General features: G+C 42.0%; 1 protein-coding gene across 2 annotated transcripts in view; it reads right to left on the bottom strand.

The window, feature by feature from the left end:
• The window catches only part of wdr45b (WD repeat domain 45B), a 57,954-nt gene that overhangs the window by 10,538 nt on the left and 26,389 nt on the right, over nucleotides 1–21,027 (bottom strand). For both annotated transcript variants that reach the window (XM_038776942.1, XM_038776941.1), the window contains exons 5-8: nucleotides 17,851–17,945; nucleotides 12,292–12,482; nucleotides 10,974–11,059; nucleotides 4,915–5,016 (exon numbers count right to left, since the gene is read on the bottom strand). In XM_038776942.1, coding sequence (XP_038632870.1) covers nucleotides 4,915–5,016; nucleotides 10,974–11,059; nucleotides 12,292–12,482; nucleotides 17,851–17,945 — 474 coding nt within the window. The remainder of the gene's footprint in view (nucleotides 1–4,914; nucleotides 5,017–10,973; nucleotides 11,060–12,291; nucleotides 12,483–17,850; nucleotides 17,946–21,027) is intronic.

Below are 21,027 nucleotides of genomic sequence, written 5' to 3'. Positions count from 1 at the left end.
GCTGTCCAACATGAAAACTGAATGGTCTTGATGATTCATGAAATGAAATGAAAAATGAAAATCGCTTATTGTCACGAGTAGGCTTCAATAAAGTTACTGTGACAAGCCCCTAGTCGCCACATTCCAGCGCCTGTCCGGGGAGGCCGGTACAGGAATTGAACCTGCGCAGCTGGCATTGTTCTGCACTGCAAGCCAGCTGTTTAGCCCTCTGTGCTACCTAGGCCGAACATTCAGAGCTTCAGAGCTTTCAGAGCTGATTCAGAGCTTTTGCTGCCGCTCCAACTCCTCCACTTTGCATTTCATGGCATAGGGCACGGTCCATGATTTGAGAAAGCAAGTAAGATCGAGGACCTACGAACCATTTAACTCCAGTGATCCGAAAAGTTCCCAATTTGTCTTTCAAAACCTCAAGGATATTTCTGAATAACGTCCTCGGTCACTTTTGTGCGCTATATTTCACCCCAGTTCAACTGGATTTTTCAAAGCCAGTCATGCCCTGGTAGACAAGGCCAATGTGCTTTTATTATCAGGAGCTGTGCTCTTGCTTACTATTATATGCAATATCTATCTCGAACACTCCAAGCGATGATTTTTGCCCGAGTACGGCTTGGTGCCCGCTTAGAGTCCCAAGTTTCCTGAAGGTCTCCTCACTGTTTACCGGTATGCAGAGGCTCCTGTGTCCACCTCCATCTTGACTTAATGTCCAGCAACCTCCATTGTAGCATTAATAGGCTCTGCACACCCCCCACTCATATTGAACATGTTGTAATGAGTGATCCTCTGCCTGGTCTGATCTTTCCAAGTGATTCGCCATCAACCGAGGCCCTTTCCAAGCGATTCGCCATCAACTGAGGCTTCCTTGCATTTTGAGGTTCTCTGCTCAGCCTTCAACTTCTTCAATAAATGCCCCTTCTTGTTCCACTGACGACAAACAGCATCCAGAAACCTACAAGATTCACACAGCGTGATCTTCCACACCCAAAAACTCTACTGTCTTCATCTTTTTACGTGCAGCTTCTTTCTTTACCGGTGAAGTGCACCTGCCTGTGCACCACCTCTGAATACCTTTTGCATAATTGGCAGCCATTTTGATACCCTGAGAAATTTCTAGAACCTTCTTGAAAGTAATTGTGGCTTCTCCCAGCAAATGTCACTGAATGCTTTCCTCGTTAATGCCACAAACTAGTCTGTCCCAAAGTTTGCTTCCAAAACTGCTCCAAACCCACAATGTTCAAAGAGCTGGGGCAATTCAGTAACAAAGTCAGCTACAATCTGTCCCGTTTTCCGAAAAAGACTATGAAATTTGAAACGTTGTATAATTATTGAGGGGTTAGGATTTTGGTGATTCTGAACGAGTTTAATTAAATCCGCAAATGAAATGTCCCCTCCCCAATTTCTGTGCTGCAGCTGAGTTTCTCACTAGCATTCAAGTCTTTGCCCCACACGCACTCAATTGAGCGCTTTCTAACTTTGGCTACGATCCCATTTGCCAAGGAAGAGTATTCTATCATTTCCACATATTCAGTAAAGTTCTCTTTCCCTTCCACAAACTCGCTGTTGGACCCAAACATAACCATGGTGCTACTAACTTGTCTTCTGTTGGTAAACCTGGCAAAACTGTGTTGAGCGTGCTGAAACACAATGTTTTCTATTCCCGTCACCAAAAAGATATGGTAACTTGACCACAAAAGGGTAATCCAAATACATTCTGAATTTTAAACTTCTTACTTATATAAAATAACCAAGTTTAAAATAAAGTATGGGAGCAGCTAGTTAAACATTGAAATAACAGAATAAAATTAGAACTAATGACAGACAAATATGAATAAACACAGATGATGAATTCGTTGGGGGCTCTGGTATCGGAGGTGGTGGTGTCCATGGATGCGGAGAGGCATTTAATCGGGTGGAGTGTCGGTACTTGCTCGAGGTTTTGGGAAAGTTTGGGCCGGGATTTGTGGCATGGGTACGGTTGCTGTATGTGGCACCAAGGGCGAGGCTAAGGACAAATAATATGAGCTCACAAAGCTTCAACTTACACAGGGGTACGAGGCAAGGGTGCCCACTGTCACCGCTGCTGTTTGCGCTAGCCATAGAGCCATTGGCTATGGCTCTCAGGGAGTCGGCAGAGTGGCAGGGAATAATGAGGGGACAAAGGGAGCATCAGGTGTCGCTCTATGCCGATGACCACTTGCTGCATGTTTCGGATCCGTATGGGAAGGATTATGGACCTGTGGAGAGCTTTGGAGGGTTCTCTGGGTGCAAGCTTAATGTAGAGGGATACCTAATGAGAGGTATTCCCGGTGGATGAGATGGCACAGCGGGCTAATTTAGTGGGGATGCCATTTACGGTAGCGAGAGGTGGGTTTAGGTATTTGAGGATTCAGGTAGTGAGGAAATGGACGGGACTCCATAAGTAGAACTTAGCTGAGGGAGTAGGCCAGGGAAGATCTTAAGAGGTGGGATACACTGCACTTAACGCTGGCAGGGAGGGTCCAAGTGGTGAAAATGAATATTCTGCCGAGGTTCTTGTTTGCCTTTCAAGCTCTCCCGATTTTTATACCAAAGGCCTTTTTCAGAAAGTGGACATGATCATTTCTGACTTTGTATGGGCGGGGAAGGTGCAGAGGGTGGGGAGGACCCTGCTACAGAGGCAGAGGCAGCAGGGGGGGGTTGGCGTTGCTGAACGTGCTTCATTATTTTGGGCGGCGAATGTGGACAAGGTGAGGCGGTGGTGGGAAGGAGAAGGGGTCGAGTGGGTTAGGATGGAGAAGGAATCTTGTAAGGGGTCTAGTTTGAGGGCTAAAGTGACGGCAGATTTGCCAATGGCTCCGAGTAGGTATTCAGGGAGCCTGGTAGTGCAGCCCGCAGTGAAGATATGGAATCACTTGAGGAGGCATTTTAGGGTGGAAGGGGTGTTGGTGCTAACGCCGCTCTGAGAGAATCATGGGTTTGAGCTGGGGGGTAGATAGTGTATACAGGAGGTGGAGAGAAGTGGGGCGGGTCAAGGTGAGGGATCTGTATTTGGAGAAAGAGTTCGCCAATCTGGAGAAGCTATGGGAGAGGGTAGAGCTGCCGAGGGGGAGTGAGTTCGGGTACCTGTAGGTTGCGCGAAAGGTTGTACGGGGGTTCCCTAGGTTGCCAGGATACACCCTGCTGGAGCGACCTCTGCTTCCGGATGTAGAAGGGGAGGGAAGAATTGGGGATATATACACAAGTGGCTGGGGGAAGCAGGGAGGCGAGCGGGTGAAGGTCAAGGAGAAATGGAAAGTGGAGTTGGGAGGAGCGATCAATTGGAGACTATGGAGCGAGGCACTGCGTAGGGTAAATGAGACCTCTTCTTGTGCAAGGATGAGCCAGATACCTTTAAGGTGGTGCACAGGGTCCATTTGACTCGGGCGAGAATGAGTGGGTTCCTTCAGGGGGTAGCAGATGAATGTGAGAGGTGTGGGCGGGGGCCAGTGAATCACACGTGTGTGTTTTTGAGTTGCGAAAAATCGGGAAGTTTCTGGGCGGGAGTGTTCGCGGTCTTAGCCAGGATATGGAGGAGGTGGAGCCGGACCCTTTAGTGGCGGTTTTTGTGGTTTCAGAGAAGCCTGAGCTCATGGAGAGGAGGAAGGCCAATGTCTTGGCCTTCGCCTCTCTGATTGCACGGCGGCGAATTTTGCTGGAGTGTCGGTCGGCATCGCCACCGGGGATAGCAGCTTGTTTGGGTGAGCTGTATGACTTCCTGCGGTTAGAGAAGATAAAGTACGAGTTAAGGGGCTCTTCAGGGGGGTTTGAGGAAAGATGGAGATGTTTGTGACCGTGTTTGAGGGGCTGTTCGTCGTGGGGGGTGAATAGGGGGAAAAAATCTGTACAGACTGTGGATTGTTGGGAAGTATGCCCGGGGTGCTTTTTCGATGTAACCTGTTTTGATACATGTTTATAATAAAATACAATTTTTAAAAATGAGTAAACACAGATAACAACTAATTATGTCACAGCACTTACTGATGGCATCAGCAATAGATTTAAATAATGTGCATAATAATACTATTTAACAGTAACGGGGTGGATCTAATCAAGGTATTTCAAAGAATTAAGGGGTACAATAGGGTAGTGTCAAAAAGTATTTTTTGTGGTGGGAGAATCAGGCGACAATAATAAAACTAGAGCTAGGGCATTTTATGGGTGAAATCAGGAAGCATATTTGTCACATGAAAGGCATAAAAAATCTCAGTTTCTGATAGTTGTTTGGGATCCTTAGTGAATTGAAATTTAAGATGGCGAGCAATAGATTTTTTTGTTAGGCAAGGATTTCAACGAATACGAAATGAAAGTTGGTAAATGCAGCCAAAGTACAGTTCAAATGTCTAATTGCATGGAAGAAAAAGCTTAGAGGCTGAATGGTCCACTCCTATACTTACAAGAGCTCAAATCTGATTTTTCTGAAAATTGTTAATGTTCTTAAATTACGACAAGTTCAAGTTATCTTTCACTCCTTTACATTTCAATAAACTTCCCCTTATATGTTTGCAAATTCAAGGGGTTTTTTTTGTTCAAAATGATCAAATTGTCTGGTAGCTCAGTCTAATCAAAACACCACCAGAGGCAATTTGCAATGGCTGTTTAAATTAAAATTGATAAGGGCAGCAAGGTGGCGCAGTGGTTAGCACTGCAACCTCACACTCAGAGGTCCCAGGTTTGATCCCAGCTCTGGGTCACTGTCCATGCGGAGTTTGCACATACTCCCAGTGTCTGCGTGGGTTACATCCCAACAGATGTGCAGGGTCGGTGGATTGGCCACGCTAAATTGCCCCTTAATTAGAAAAAATGATTTGGGTACTCGAAATTTATTTTTTTTTAATTAAAATTGATTAATAATTCAAATTAAGACATGACAATAATTTTAAACCTCTACATGTCAATTACCTGGATTGTTTATTCCTTTTGGGGTCCTCCGCAGCAAAAATGTGAACAGTCCCATGATCACTTGATACACAGATTAAAGATGCATCTTGATTAAAATTAATGCTGCAAAACAAATACCATATCCATTAGTTGCAAGAGAAGGAAATCTCAACAGAAAAAAAAATAACAAATGCTCAAATACAGAGGCACTAACTTATCCATATCCATAGAATCGCAACAGTGCCGAAAGAGGCCATTCAGCCCATCGAGCCTACAGCAACACTCCGAAAGAACACACTGCCACGGCCCACTCCCCGTCCCCACAAACCCACGCACTGATCATGGCCAATCCACCTAACCTGCACATCTTTGAACTGTGGGAGAAAACCGGAGCATCCGGAGGAAACCCACGCAGACATGGAGAGAATGTGCAAACTCCACACAGTCACCCAAAGCCGGAGTCGAATCCTGCTCCGTGGCGCTGTGAGGCCTCAGCGCTGACCACTGTGTTACAGTGCCGTCCTTACAAGGAAAGGTTGGACAGGCTGGAGCACGTATCCATTCGAGTTTCGAAGAATGAGAGGTAATCTCACTAAACATACAAGATCTCGAGGGGACTTGACGGTGGATATTGAAAGGATGTTTTCCCTTGCGGGACAGACTAGAACGAGGGGGCAGAGTTTAAAAATAAGGGGCCTCCCATTTAAGACACAGGTGAGAAGGAATTTCTTCTCTGAGGGTCGTGAGTCTTTGGAACTCTCTCCTCCCCACAGAGCGGCGGAGGCAGGGCCAATGAATATTTTTACGGGAGATAAAGGGTGGGATTCTCCAAGCCTCCACGCCAAAATCAGCGCAGGGGCAGAGAACGGGCGTTGATGCCGAAAACCGGCGCGGCGGGAATCGCCGCGAATCGCAGAGTCTACACAGCGCGGGTAGGGGGCCATTGACAAAGGCCCGCCCTTCCCGGAAGACAACTGGCCGAGTTCCCGACGGCCTACCATTGACCTGCCACACATTTCTAAATTAAAAAGGCTATTTAATTCCTCATCAACTAATCTGCCTCCAGGATGAAAGAGCTGTAGTGAGGGAATGGAAAAAGGAAAAAAACCATTCGACCTAAACTATTTTGTTTCAGTTGCTATAAAACAACTTGTGCTGAATATAAAAACAATGTGGAGAGAGGAAATGGGATAACAAAAGAAATTCTGCCTTTTCAGCTCATGCCAGTAGATGGCAGGATGAGAATGCAAGCAGAGTTAGCTTGCATCATTTCTAGTGTTTTTGTGTGATGCAGATTCAGGTTTCCAGTGTACATCAGCCATGCAAGTAAAAAACCTAAACAAATAAGCTCTGCAACTGCTTAGATGATATAAACATAAGTCATACAAGATGACAGGCAATTTGCTCAGCAGTGTTTGCTGGACTATGAAATCTAAAACTGAAATGAAATGAAAATGAAAATCGCTCGTCACAAGTAGGCTTCACATGAAGTTACTGTGAAAAGCCCCTAGTCGCCACATTCCAGCGCCTGCTCGGGGAGGCTGGTACAGGAATTGAACCTGCGCTGCTAGCCTGCCTTGGTCTGCTTTAAAAGCCAGCTTTTTAGCCCAGTGTGCTAAACCAGCCCCAGCTCAAACCAATTTGGAGTTTCATTTCTCATTTGTTGCTTCAGCTTTCCACTAAGTGGTAACTGTGCTTGCATGTTATCCCCAGAGTTTCTAGACATCCACTATTTTTAAACAATGTTACATCCATACTATATTAGGGTTACTGATTAAATGTTGTTCCATTCTCCTGTAAATTGAGCAACACGTATTTTTACTCAATAGTTTTCATTTAAAAAAAAAACAAGTGAACTTCCACTAAAGGTGCTCTGCAACGTTATACTGCAATTCTGGTCAAATGCAATGAGACAAAACTAGGGATGATATGAGAGCATGTCCCAAAATATCATCAGCATGTTCTGCCCAGTTAACATTTTAGGTGCATGATTGATGCAAGTCTCAAATTTTCCCAACCACAATGAAGTAGCATGACAAGAAAATACAGAGCAGTAAATCACATTTGTGGCCCTCAACTAAGCATAGTTTTAACATGAATTCACTTGAATTCACATTGTCTGAAATCCATTACTAAATACATTATCCAGTAGAGGAAGCGGGCAGTCATCAGTTTTGAATTAGGCTGAACAAGTCAGTGGCAGCTGACATTTCAATGGTGGATTATTGCGAGCTATATTACAGAGGACATCAATGATCAGGTTGCCATGTAGAATAATTGACCAAGTCTTTCAGCGGTGCAGATTTTATAACAGTACACATTAATAATAGAAACTGTCTTTTCATAAAATTCAGTGCAGACAGGCTTTGATGTATAACATACAACCTCAGAGGACACAAAGCTTGAAAGTATTGTTAACTGCGAGAAGGATAGTGGCAACCTTCAAGAGGACATAGACCATAAGACATCGGAGCAGAATTAGGCCACTCGGCCCATCGAGTCTGCTCCACCATTCAGTCATGGCTGATATTTTTCTCATCTCCATTCTCCTGCTTTCTCCCATAACCCCTGATCCCAGTGTCTGCGTGAGTTTCATCCCCACAGCACAAAGATGTGTAGGTTAGGTGATTAGCCATGCTAAATTGCCCCTTAATTGGAAAAAAAATAATTGGGTACTCTAAATTATTTTTTAAAATCCCAGATATTCTGAAGGGGTTTTCTCCTCTACAGACTTTTTCCAGAGTGCATGGAAACACGGTTCATGGGTTAGTCATGCAGAAGACCACGAGACAGTTATACAGAAGACCACAAGACAATGTAAATAATTCTCCACATCATTTAGAAAAGAATTGACATGCAATTTAAAGCTAGCAAGACTGACAACAGCAACATTAACAGTTCAGACAACATAATCTTATTTCTAGGAGACAATCTAACTTGTAAATCTAAATAGTTAGTGTATTATTCTCTTAACCAAAACGTCTCTTAAGCAATCTAAAGATCTGATCGGAGCTCCGAGAATTTATACATTTGTTTCTGGTGACTCTACCTTAAATTAGCTGCAAACCCTCATTGATTAAATGTTATAATTCAACTGACCGCTGTTTCAACCAACATCAATTGTTAAAGATTATCAAGCAATTACCTATCACTGATGCAACAGGCACCACTGACTTAGGGAGATCTTTGAGCACTCTTCTACTTGTGTTCTTACGGCCCCAAGAAATTGGAGGAGGCCATCCTGCCCATCGCACCTGATCTGTCACTCAATATCATACCTGATCACCAACTTCAACTAATTTTCCACCTTCTCTTATATGTCTGGATTCCACGTCGAGTTTACTCTCATCTCTTATCGTTTTCCTTCTAAATCTAATTTTTGGTGGCCTTTTGTTGGTTTCTGAAACACTCCCCAACCCTCAAGCTTTTTTAAAAATAAATTTTGAGTACTCAATTAATTTTTTCCAATTAAGGGGCAATTTAGCATGGCCAATCCACCTACCCTGCCCATCTTTGGGCTGTGGGGTCAAAACCCATGCAAACATGGGGAGAATGCTCAAACTCCACATGGACAGTGACCCAGAGCCGGGATCAAACCTGGGAATTCGGCGCCATGAGGCAGCAATGCTAACCACTGTGCCACCATGCTGCCCTGCCCTCCCAACCCTCAGACTTGAAGACTATCTTTGCAACATTAGAAGCCACTCTATTGTAATACTACACTTAAACCTCCTTGATAAGCCATGGATGGATCTTTCTCACTGAGATTTTGTCCTACAAAGGAATATATTTTTGTTGAATACTTTGAATGTTTCCTAAAGTTCTTTACCGCCATACCTTTGAGTTTATTTACCCAATCAAATGTTGCCAGCTCTTCTCTCATATGATGGCAGCCAAGGGTAGTGATTCTTAAATCAGTACTGACTTGCCAATATTGATCAAATACGAAATTTCAAGGTTACTGTATAGCTCGACATGCTGAGCAACATCCCAGAAGATTAGCAATCGATAGTTGGATCCAGACAAGGTGGAGGATTCAGAGGAGGTGGAGTGGGGGAAAGATGTGTTCTGAACATAGCATGCCGACTTAGAACATGGTTGTTCAATATTTTGATGAGTTTACGTCAAAGATTGAATAAGCTGGGATTGCTCTCCCTACAGAGAGGGAGGCTGAAGGGCGACCTGATAGAAGTTTATAAAATTATTAGGGGTATAGATAGGGTGAACAGTTGAATGCTTTTTCCCCAGGGCAGAAATGACAATTACATGGGGGGCACAAGTTCAAGGTGAGGGGAGAAAGGTTCAGTGGAGATGTGCAGAGAGGGTGGTGGAATGAACTGCCAAGTCAGGTGGTTGAGGCAGATACGTTAGCGACCTTTAAGGCTTATCTGGATAGACACATGAACAGACGGGGTATAGAAGGCTACAGACGGTTGGTCTAGATAGGGCATGTGATCGGCGCGGCAAGTGCATTTTCAAAAACATTCATTTGTAGGGACTAAACAGATGGAAGGAAGTATATCAAACAATACAAACAAGACATGTTTATATCTCAAAAGGTGGGGAAAGCAGCCCAGCAAAGTCAATAAATAGTTTTTCACAATGCTTTCGGCAGCTTTACAGGAACCAATGGTGGCTTAAGTAGTACTGACTTTAGTTAAAATGTATGGCTCACAATTAGCATATGTTTTATATGCTTTAAGCATGCCTAGCTACCAATACAAGTGTTAATTTGCATAATGCTGTTCTGGCACCACAATGTGCCTAACCTAGTCTTTATGAGCTTCATTTACAAGCTATTCTCATTTGTAATTTGGGCATACTTAGTTTCATTGGGCCAGTTAACTGCCAAAATACTAGCAGGGGCTTCAGAGTAAGGAGTACGTTGCTGGATATCTTGCTGGATTTTCTTTTGTTGGATTCAACACCCCCATCACATTTAGCTGCCCTTTCTACCCTACAGGTAACACCTAACTTTGGCAAACCCCTCGAGGGAGGGTTATGCAGAACAAAAGTTTTACTTTTTAATCTGCAAGATTGTTGCCCTTCACAGACCATAAACTCCGTCCCCAATTTTGTTTTCTTTTCTTTGCAGGTTTTTATCTTTCTCTGATCATTTTGTTTTCAGACAGCAGTACACATGCCCCAAGCACATATTTTGTTTCTTTCCGTGCCCCAACACCATTCCCTTTGGCTCTGCGAGACTACGTCTTCAGTCATTCAATCTCTCCCATCTTCCACTGTACACCAGAGACCTTCCTTTGTCCTTGTCCCATGTACCCCTTGCTCAAAGCCGCTTACACCCCTAACCTTTCCCAGTTCTGGTGCAGTCACAGCCTCCACTGCACAGTAATGGAGAGCAGATTGACATACCAAGAACAAGGGAAGATTAACATTACAATATTAAACATTCTATAATGGAGCAAATCCTTTCATAGGTCAGCATAAAAGAGTAGATTTCTAGCCTAAGGAAAAAAAAATTCAGATAGGTGTAGATGTTGGTCCAACTGCATGTGTATTTAGCAATGTTTCTTTGTACAAGTTCCATGGACATTGAATAAATGATGCACAAAGTCGTTGACAGAGGCATTTTGCTGATGTACAATTGGCCGCCCCACGTAGTCTTTGAAAATTCAAATGGGCCCAGTCCGTGACAATGCATTCAATTGGACTGATTTAGAATGATGGCTGGCAAGTGCACACTAAATGCATGAAAAGCACACTAAATTACATTATTTTGGGACTAAAAATCTGTTCCAAAAAAAAAATCAGTTTAAACAAACTTAATTTTCTGTATCAGTTTTTATAAAAATAGAATAAATGTTTGAGTGTTTCTTTCTGCGTCTTTCCCGATCAGTATGGTTCGGTCAAAGATGGATCTGATTTTGAGTCACTGAGTAAAAGCAGTCAAAAAGAACCTTATCTAAACATTATGATCAGTCTGACCAAAGGGATAATGACTATTTAAATGCAAACAAAGGCATTAACTTCAAAACACATTGTATTCTCAAAGGACAAAAATCATGCAGCTCGAGCAAGTTAACTGATGCTCGAGACAAGATGTAGAATTTTAAACATACCAATAAATGTTTGCTGCTTGTGACCCTCTTCTCAGCTCTTGGATAAGCTGTCCGGTGGTAGTGTCAAAAACCCGGATCAAAGTTCCCTGTGCAAAATAACAGAATTTCTCTGGATGTATTCAATTTGCAAATTTTAAAATGTATTAAATGCAGATCTAAAATCAATTTTACGGCTTCTGGCAAACACAGTCATGGTGGCCAGTCAATTGCTGCTATATTGCAGATTAGTCTATGAAATATCTCAACATTGTGTCCACTTGGATATTAATTAATAGGGGAAAGATTTTACCAAGATTTTCAAGTAAGAGACAGTTCATTTCTTTGTTGAATTACTTTGTACAGGTTAGCAAACTTGTTTGATCATAAACTAGAGTTTCACAGGATGACTCACCAGAGGGTGGTGACGGTCTGGAATGCACTGCCTGGGAGGGTGGTAGAGGCGGGTTGCCTCACATCCTTTAAAAAGTACCTGGATAAGCACTTTGCAGGTCTTAACATTCGAGGCTATGGGCCAAGTGCTTACAAATGGGATGAGGATTGACAGATCAGGTGCCTTTCATTCGGCAGTGCAGATTCGATGGGCCGACGGGTGTTTTCTGCACTGTATTTTCGTGTGATTCTTTGACTAACAACTGCATTGGCAATTTGCACTCCTGGGTATGAAAACTATTTCATGCTTCCCTTTCTACCCGCTGAACTTCCTCACTTCAGCTAGTCACACTGCACAGATTCATTTGATTGGTCTTGTTTGCCACTTAACGTTTCATGCCAATATCATATCTGCTATATAACTATCTTCTGTAATCTAATTCAGCATTGTACAGATAATTATATTTTTGGGGTGTATATCAATGCCACCTCCTTTTAAAATACTGCTCATTGGTAATATTTTACATTTTTGACAAATGTCTGTACCATAATGAGTTCCTTACCAAATAACTGACCTGCTGGGCATTTCCAGTACTTTTTGTTTTGTTTTAGATTTCCAGCATCAACACATTTTCTACTGTTTCCTTCCATTTGGTGGGGGAAGGCACTCACTATGTTCCCTGTGGAAAAACTCAGCTTTCCAAACACAGAATGTAAAGAATGATTCTGTTCGCGAAGTGATCAAACGGCTGAAAGATAAAAGCTTTGGGACTAACTACTTTGTGGCCCTACTACAAGGAGGATTAAATTGAAATGTCAAACTACTGATCAATAACCTTTTGCTTAGTTGCCTAGAGAACAGAAAAATGGTGTTTAGTGCAAAAAAAAGGGCTTTATTTCAAGACATTACATTAATTACTATCCATATGAATCATTTTTTAAAAATTACCTTTTCTGAAGCAGTGGCTATGCGTGTCCCCTGAAGGTTTAAAGCAATACAGCTCAGAACTCCTTCATGTGCAGGTATGTCTACAGGAGGCTTTTCTGTGCTGGCAAGGTCCACTATTTGCACACGTCCAGTATGTGTTCCTGGAAACGCTAGAAGGGAATTGTTGCTGTTTGGACAAAGTACACACAATCCTGGAAGAAAGGCAGAGGAGATAAGGTAAAACAATAGTTAAATAAAGCTATTGTGTGCTATTTATTTCTGTCAAGATCTACAAAGTAAGCCTGGCTTCCCCTGGTTAGAATAAATTTAGCTTAAATTACAAACACATTATATATGCATTAAGTAATTAGGAACAGAATATATGTTGAAAAGAGCATTTATCCCATATTTAACTTCCTCAGGCATGCCTCTATTTATGTATATCACCTTTTAAGGTCAATTTGGATTAAGGCATGCTCATCAATGGCCTCGGTATTCATTTTGTTTTACCTATAAACTTAAAAATGTCAAACAGTATTTCATCCTAATCATTTCTAAAAATCTCAAGCAAAACTGACTCCAACCTATTTGGAGATCCACTACCATCTAACTACTGCTCTTGCATCCTTCCAAATAGTACCACCTTGTTATCTAGCTTTCAGCAGAGCATCAAAGCAGCCAATACTCTATCTATCCCATAGACAAATGATTTGCAAATTAGTCTGATGTACAATAAGCAATATGTCATGCCTTTCTGAATCTCAGGTGGATAACATTAATTCCCTCAATCTTATGCACCACATCAATAACCTTTTGAAAGAATTCCAATAAAATTGGTCAAATAGTGTCTAAAATCACTCGCAGGTCTCACGCCTCAGAGGCCACATATTAATGCACAATACAGTCATTTTTAATCTAATTATCATTTACTTAATTTGAAAAAAAATCACAAGATTGGAGCTATAGGTAAAGTAATTAAATCTTCATTCTAAACTTTGTCAGAGGCAGATGAATGACATGGCACTTTTGGCTCATCAGTATGCACAGCAAATGACCTTTCCTTTTGTTCAAATACTTAAAACTCTAATCAAATTTTCAAGTGTATTAAATATCTAAAGAGACAGTAAATGGGTTTCTTTCTATCAAGTTCAAATAGCCTTTGAAAACAATTTATCTTCCTGTAATCACAAATAGAAAGCATGAAAACAATATTGCTGTTTTGTTATAGATTATTAGTGGGCTTCATTATTGTCTTGACAACCTAACTTCAAAAAGAACAAAGTTTAAAACCCAGGTACGGCAGAAACACAATAATTCAGCAATTAAATTTATAAATGTACATTCTTTCCGTTGTTCTATACTAAAATATGCCTAGTATTTTTGGCAGATTTTGACAGCTGTACATAAAGCTGTTAAAAATATATCTGAAGTTGAAATGAAATGAAATGAAATTTGCTTATTGTCACGAGTAGGCTTCAATGAAGTTACTGTGAAAAGCCCCTAGTCGCCACATTCCGGCGCCTGTCCGGGGAGGCTGGTACGGGAATCGAACCGTGCTGTTGGCTTGCTTGGTCTGCTTTAAAAGCCAGCGATTTAGCCCAGTGAGCGAAACCAGCCCAATTTGTAAATAAATTTACTTCAGGACCTCAGCTACTGAAGGAAAAGGAAGGCAAAACGAGAGCAATTTTTTGTACGCACCGAGAGCTGGGGACTTCAGACAGGCCATTACTGCTTTCAAATCAAAGGTACGAGGTTGGGGTTGACTGGAGCACTTGGAAGAATATAGTTTGCATGCTCGTGGTTTATGAATATAGTTTGCATGTTCGTGGTTTATGAATATAGTTTGCATGTTCGTGGTTTATAGATTATCGAACTACTGGGACTAAACTCAGCAGGAGAAACAGGCAAGATAGGAGGTATGCAAAGAGCTTGTTCATGAAGTGACTGAAGGGAGAGGAGGCAACGTTTGGTGCACACCTTGAAAATAATACCATGCGAGTTGTGGATACTTGATAAGACTAGGGAGGGAAGACTAGGAAAATTGCTGAGGCGAATAAAAAAAGCATTATATAATAGCAGGTTCAAGTGCTGTAATTGGTGGACAGATGATTTGATGACAGCAGTAATCAGGTGGCACCTGTTCCACTATGAGTACACATTGTAAATATGGAAATTAAAAAATGGGCTGTGCATTGAAGACCACAGTAAATCATTAACTAGTAGCCTCCTTGAAAATTTCTATTTTTACACATTTCACTATTTTAATTACCAAATGTATTGCCAAGAGTTCATTAACATGCATTTCGGAGGACAGCATTTTAATTAGTGCTAAAAATGAAGAACTGAACTAATTTCATGGAATCACTCCCTTTGCAGATGATTTTAATCTGGTTAAAAAACAAATTACTGAAATCTGTATTGCTCAAAGACTGGGAATTTAAAAAAATACACAGCAAATCTATTAGGTGGAAGCTATCATATTCCCACAAACCAATACTGTGGCTGAATTTAGATAATTTAAAGCTTTCAAGGGGTTTGTGTGTGTCTATATATATCACAAACCATAGCACATCTGTGGTCTCTTTGTGCTTGCTGCAGCTTGTCTTTCGTAAACCACTTATACAATCTCTTATGCATGGGAGATGTATCGGACAAGATTGCTTTCCCTAGCTTGGTACATACTCTTTATACAATGATAGGCAAGTGAATTTTAAAAGTTGCACTTATCGATTTATTAGCTTACCTAAACACATTTAAGATCATTGTTCACTATACAATTAAAAGTGTTACAAATATGAACTAGGGGGAGGCCACTTGGCCCCTTGAGGCTCCTTCACCATTCAATAAGACCATAGCTGACCTGCTTGTAATTTCAACCGCACGTTCCTTTCACCCTCTTGTTAATCAAGAGACTATTTAGCTCAGACTTAAGTTTATTTAAAGAACCAGCTTCCACTGTCTTTTGATGAAACGAGTTCCAGAAACTCGTAACCCTCAGAGAACTTTGAACCAGTTTACTATAAATGGTGGCTTTCAGCAGTTTGTGGAAAGATTCCACTGAAGTTGGACACTACCAAAGCGGCAAGGACAACATTTAGAAGCTAAGTTGTGTAAAAATAAAAAGGCTGCACATATCAACCAGAAAATACTTGCTAAAATAAACATTTTGTGGTTCTTTTATTTTTAATTCCTCTCTCCCATTTAGGGTCCTTTGTATCATTACCCTCAGAAGAAGATGGGCAGACAATTCATGTCCAGTTCTTTGGACTTTTCTTTTTTTTAAATAAACTTAGAGTACCCAGTCTTTCTTTTGCCAATTAAGGGGCAATTTTAGCACCTACCCTGCACATCTTTGGGTTGTGGAGGTGAGATCCAGGCAAATACAGGGAGAATGTGCTAAATCCACACGGACAGTGACCCGAAATCGAACCCGGATCCTCAGTGCCATGAGGCAGCAGCAAGTGCTTTTTAGATAATTTAAGGCCTTCAAGAGGTTTGTGTGCTTCTATATATATCACTAACATAGCACATCTGTGGTCTCTTTGTGCGTGCAGTTGCTGGTCTTCTGCAAACCACTTATACAATCTCTTATGCATGGAAGACACAACGGAGAAGATTGCTTTCCCTAGTTTGAACGTATTCCTTTTGTACAATGCTAGGTAAGTGATTAAAATAAGTTGCACTTATCGATTTATTATTGTGCTACCATGCCACCCCTTCTTTGGTCTTTTCTGAGGTATAAAGCAACGGTCCAGCTCCGACCCTTCCAAAACTCAAATCAAGTTTCTTATTGTGGTTTTCAAACCTGATCCCATTTACCAACGGCAATTTACAGGATAAAAATCTTGACTAAAATTTATTTTCTTTTGGTTGCCCTCGTCCTCGAATCATCATAGATCATAGAATTTGCAGTACAGAAGGAGGCCATTCGGCCCATCGAGTCTGCACCGGCTCTTGGAAAGAGCACCCAACCAAGGTCAACACCTCCACCCTATCCCCATAACCCAGTAACCCCACCCAACACTAAGGGCAATTTTGGACACTAAGGGCAATTTATCATGTCCAATCCACCTAACTTGCACATCTACGGCAGCACGGTAGCATGGTGGTTAGCATAAATACTTCACAGCTCCAGGGTCCCAGGTTAGATTCCCGGCTGGGTCACTGTCTGTGCGGAGTCTACACGTCCTCCCAGTGTGTGCGTGGGTTTCCTCCGGGTGCTCCGGTTTCCTCCCACAGTCCAAAGATGTGCGGGTTAGGTGGATTGGCCATGCTAAATTGCCTGTAGTGTCCTAAAAAGTAAGGTTAAGGGGTGGGGGGTTGTTGGGTTACGGGTATAGGGTGGATACGTGGGTTTGAGTAGGGTGATCATGGCTCGGCACAACATCGAGGGCCGAAGGGCCTGTTCTGTGCTGTACTGTTCTATGTTCTATGTTTGGAAGGAAACCGGAGCACCCGGAGGAAACCCACGCACACACGGGGAGTATGTGCAGATTCCACACAGACAGTGACCCAAGCTGGAATCAAACCTGGGACCCTGGATCTGTGAAGCAATTGTGCTATCCACAAGGCTACCATGCTGCCCTGAGCTAATAACCCTGGAAATTGCAATACAGCCTCAAGCTGTTCCTCACTCATTGTTTTTGGAGAGTAACGCCCAGGATCAATAAGTTTTTATAGCCCTCCAGGTTTTAAGCATTAATAATAATAATCTCACAAGTAGGCTTACATTAACACTGCAATGAAGTTACTGTGAAAAGCCCCTAGTCGCCACATTCCGGCACCTGTTCGGGTACACAGAGGGTGAATTCAGAATGTCCAAATGACCTTACAGCATGTCTTTCGGGACTTGTGGGAGGAAACCCACGCAGACACAGGGAGAACGTGCAGACTCCACACAGACAGTGACCGAAGCAAGAATCAAACCTGGGATCCTGGCGCTGTGAAGCAATAGTGCTAACCAATATGCTACCGTGCCACACCATTAGTGTCCAAACCTCCTCTAAATTCATCAAAAGAATTCCGTACATAATAAAGAGGGTGACTTAAAAAAAACTGAATGAGGTATTCTCGATGCAGTTTCACCAATCTTTAGACAACTTCAAATTCACAAGTCAGTTTATTTGCTTTAACTTCTTTCAAACATTAAACTGATTTAATCTGTATATCAAGAAACCTAGTTCATGTTTTTATGAATGGAAACGGCAAGTGGCTGAACGACGCTAGTAAAGCCAGCTGGAAAGCTGTTCGAATCGCGAACAGCTTTCACAGCAGAATCCACTCTGCAGAAACCACACACAATGATACCATTTGGAAGTTTTAGTTTCCAAAATTAATTTCCAAAAAAGTGACTCGCATGATACATGAGGTATACCATAAAATCATGTTTTGGGGACGAAAATTTAAGGGTCGCATGATACGCGAGATCGAATGATACGCGAGTATATATGGTAGTTGAATTTTTAACTGCTATGGTTACCCATAGAAATAAACACAAATTTAGAACACAATGATGATAGATGTCAACAATACAAGAAAAGCGCTGGCCCCGAACTCTCCGATAAACACTAACTTACTTACCTTTGGGGTTGTAGCATGTCTCAAAGACATGCAACTGGTGAGGATTGTGAGTGAATGTAAAGACTTTAATCATAGAATCCAGAACTACTACAATTCTGAAACAAAAAAAAGAGAGTAAATAGCAGGGCAGAAAAAAAACATTCAATTGTATTTAAAGTCCAGGTAAATAATGTCAATCAGATTATATTCATTGATTAATTAAGTAACCTCTTCCACAGGTATACAAGAAACATTCTTCTTTTGTGTTGAGGATCTCCTATGGTCCCTTCTCTTTCCCAGTGTCCAAAAAGGGATATCTCTTGGGACCACTTCAAGGGTCTTCCCGGTGATGGTTGCCAGGTTGATGTGCCTGTAGCCTGACACAGATTTGCCCCCTTTTTGAAAATTGTAACTATGAATTACCCTCCAATTAAAAAGGGCTCCCATACTGTATTGGGCTATTGAAATTATGGGCAAAGGACTCGCAGCATCTTCCCATCTTGGCCCCCTTGGATGCACATCATTTGAAGTCAAACTCTTCTTACCTATTTTGATATTTGCTATTGTATTCAATTTCTATCTATTTTTAGTGTGCAGCCTTCTCTACCATTCAGTTATGATCATAGCTGATCTTCTCACTTCATTTATCTGACTTAACTCCATATTATTTGATACCCTTACCTCAAAAATAGTGTTATTCGACATATTTGTGATTTTTATCAATGACTTGGATGATGGAGTTGAAGGTTGGGTTAGTAAATTTGCTGATGACACAAGATTGGTGGAGTAGTGGATAATGTGGAGGGCAGTTATAGGCTGCAAAGAGACATTGACAGGATGCAGAGCTGGGCTGAAAAGTTGCAGATGGTGTTTAACCCTGACAAGTGTGAGGTGATTCATTTTGGTAGGGCAAATTTGAATGCGGATTACAGGGTTAAGGGCAGGGTTCTGAAGAATGTGGAGGAGCAGAGAGATCTCGGAGTTCACGTCCATAGATCTCCGAAAGTTGCCACCCAAGTGGATAGAGCCGTGAAGAAAGCCTATAGTGTGTTAACACTTATTAATAGGGGGATTGAGTTTAAGAGCCGCGAGGTTACGCTGCAACTATACAAGACCTTGGTTAGACCACATTTGGTGTATTGTGTGCAGTTCTGGTCACCTCATTATAGGAAGCATTGGAAAGCGTGCAAAGGAGATTTACCAGGATGCTGCCTGGATTGGAGGATAGGTCTTATGAGGAAAGGTTGAGGGAGCTCGGGCTTTTCTCATTGGAGTGAAGGAGGATGAGAGGTGACTTAATTGAGGTGTATAAGATGATGAGAGGGATAGATAGAGTGGACATTCAGGGACATTCAGTGACTTTTTCCTCGGGTGGATGTAGCTGTTACAAGGGGGCATAACTATAAGGTTCATGGTGGAAGATATAGGAAGGATGTCAGAGGTAGGTTCTTTACTCAGAGTGGTTGTGGCATGGAATGCACTTCCAGCTATGGTAGTGGAGTCGGACACTTTATGAACTTTCAAGCGGTTATTGGATAGGCATATGGAGTGCATTAGAATGATTGGGAGTAGGTTGATTTGATCTTAGTTTCAGACTAGTTGGGCACATCGTGGGCCGATGGGCCTGTACTGTGCTGTACAGTTCTATGTTCTATATGTACAGCACAGTTGAAACATTAGCATGATCCACAGGAGCGTGACTGATGCAGAATATTCATTTAACTGCTGTCATAGCCTGAGAATCAGACCTATAATTCCAGTGACTCTATATGATCTGTAAACTCCTGATACAGCTGAAAAAATTATTACTATAGAGGTTATAGCTGTGACAAGAGTCACGAGACATTGATAAACTTCCAAGAATGGGTGCGCAATTAGCAAATGAATTTCAATGTAAGCAACATTTTTGATGGGAAAATACATTTTCCAAACAGCAAGTGGCCCTTAGAGCCTACAGGAGCAAGGGGCTCTTGGGGTACAGATATACACATTACTAAAGCTGTTACCAATGTTAGTAAGGCTACTGTAACAAATCAATAGCATTATTTTTCATTCAGATGGGGTTGAAAAGCAGAGAAATAATGTGAAACTTGTAGAAAACCTGGGTTAGGTCACAAAAAGTAGTGCATAAGTTATGACCACCATTTTAGAATGAGGATATGAAGGAAGAGAAGATGCAAAAAAAAAAAACTTACAAGGGTGGTGCCAGACCTGAGACGTTACACCCATCAGTAAAGATTGAACAGGCTGGTGCCCCTTGTGACCAGGTCTAAGACTATGAAAGAGTTTGATAGGGTAGATGTAAAGATGTTTCCACTTGTAGGGATACCAAAATTGAAGAACTACAATGGAATTAAGGAAGTCAGGAAGAACTTAATTCCCCCGAGTGTGGCAAGAATGTGGAACTTGCTAATACAAAGGATAGCGGAGGCAAATAGCATAAATGTTCATATGGAAAGCTAGATAAACACGAGAGAGAAAGGAATTGGATATTCCAATGGGGTGTGATGAACCCAGAGGGTGGTTGAAATTTGGAACTCTCTGCCTGAAAGGGTGGTAGAGGCACCCTCTCAACTTTGAGCACATTAAATAGCATAGCATACAAGGTAATGCACCAAGTGCTGGAAAATGGGATTAGAATAGTTATAGAATTGGGCGCCGTGGTGGAGCAGTGGTTTGTACTGCTGCCTCACAGTGCTGAGGACCAATGTTTCATCCTAGCTCTGGGTCACTGCCCGTGTGGAGTTTGCACATTCTCCCAGTATCTGAATGGGTCCAAGCCCCACAACTCAAAAGATGTGCAGGCTAGGTGAACTGGCCACTCTAAATTACCCCTTCACTGGAAAAAATTAATTGGGTACTCTTATATATAAAAAAAAAAAAAAAAAAAATTTAAGTTAGAGAATGACTATAGTGCAGGAGGTGGCCATTGGGCCCATCAAGCTGCACCAGCCCTTGGAAAGAGCACCCTATGCTCCACCCTATCCACATAACCCAAGGGGCTGGTTTAGCACACTGGGCTAAATAGCTGGCTTTTAAAGCAGACCAAGTCAGGCCAGCAGCATGGTTCAATTCCCGTACCAGCCTCCCCAAACAGCCACCGGAATGTGGTGACTAGGATGCTCTAGGTGCTCCGGTTTCCTCCCACAGTCCAAAGATGTGTAGGTTAGGTGGATTGGCAATGATCAATCGTTCTTT

This window comes from Scyliorhinus canicula, chromosome 18, assembly GCF_902713615.1.
Source record: "Scyliorhinus canicula chromosome 18, sScyCan1.1, whole genome shotgun sequence".
Taxonomy (NCBI): Eukaryota; Metazoa; Chordata; class Chondrichthyes; order Carcharhiniformes; family Scyliorhinidae; genus Scyliorhinus; species Scyliorhinus canicula.
Note: the sequence above shows the minus strand (reverse complement) of the source record. Positions and strands in the feature narration are given on the sequence as shown.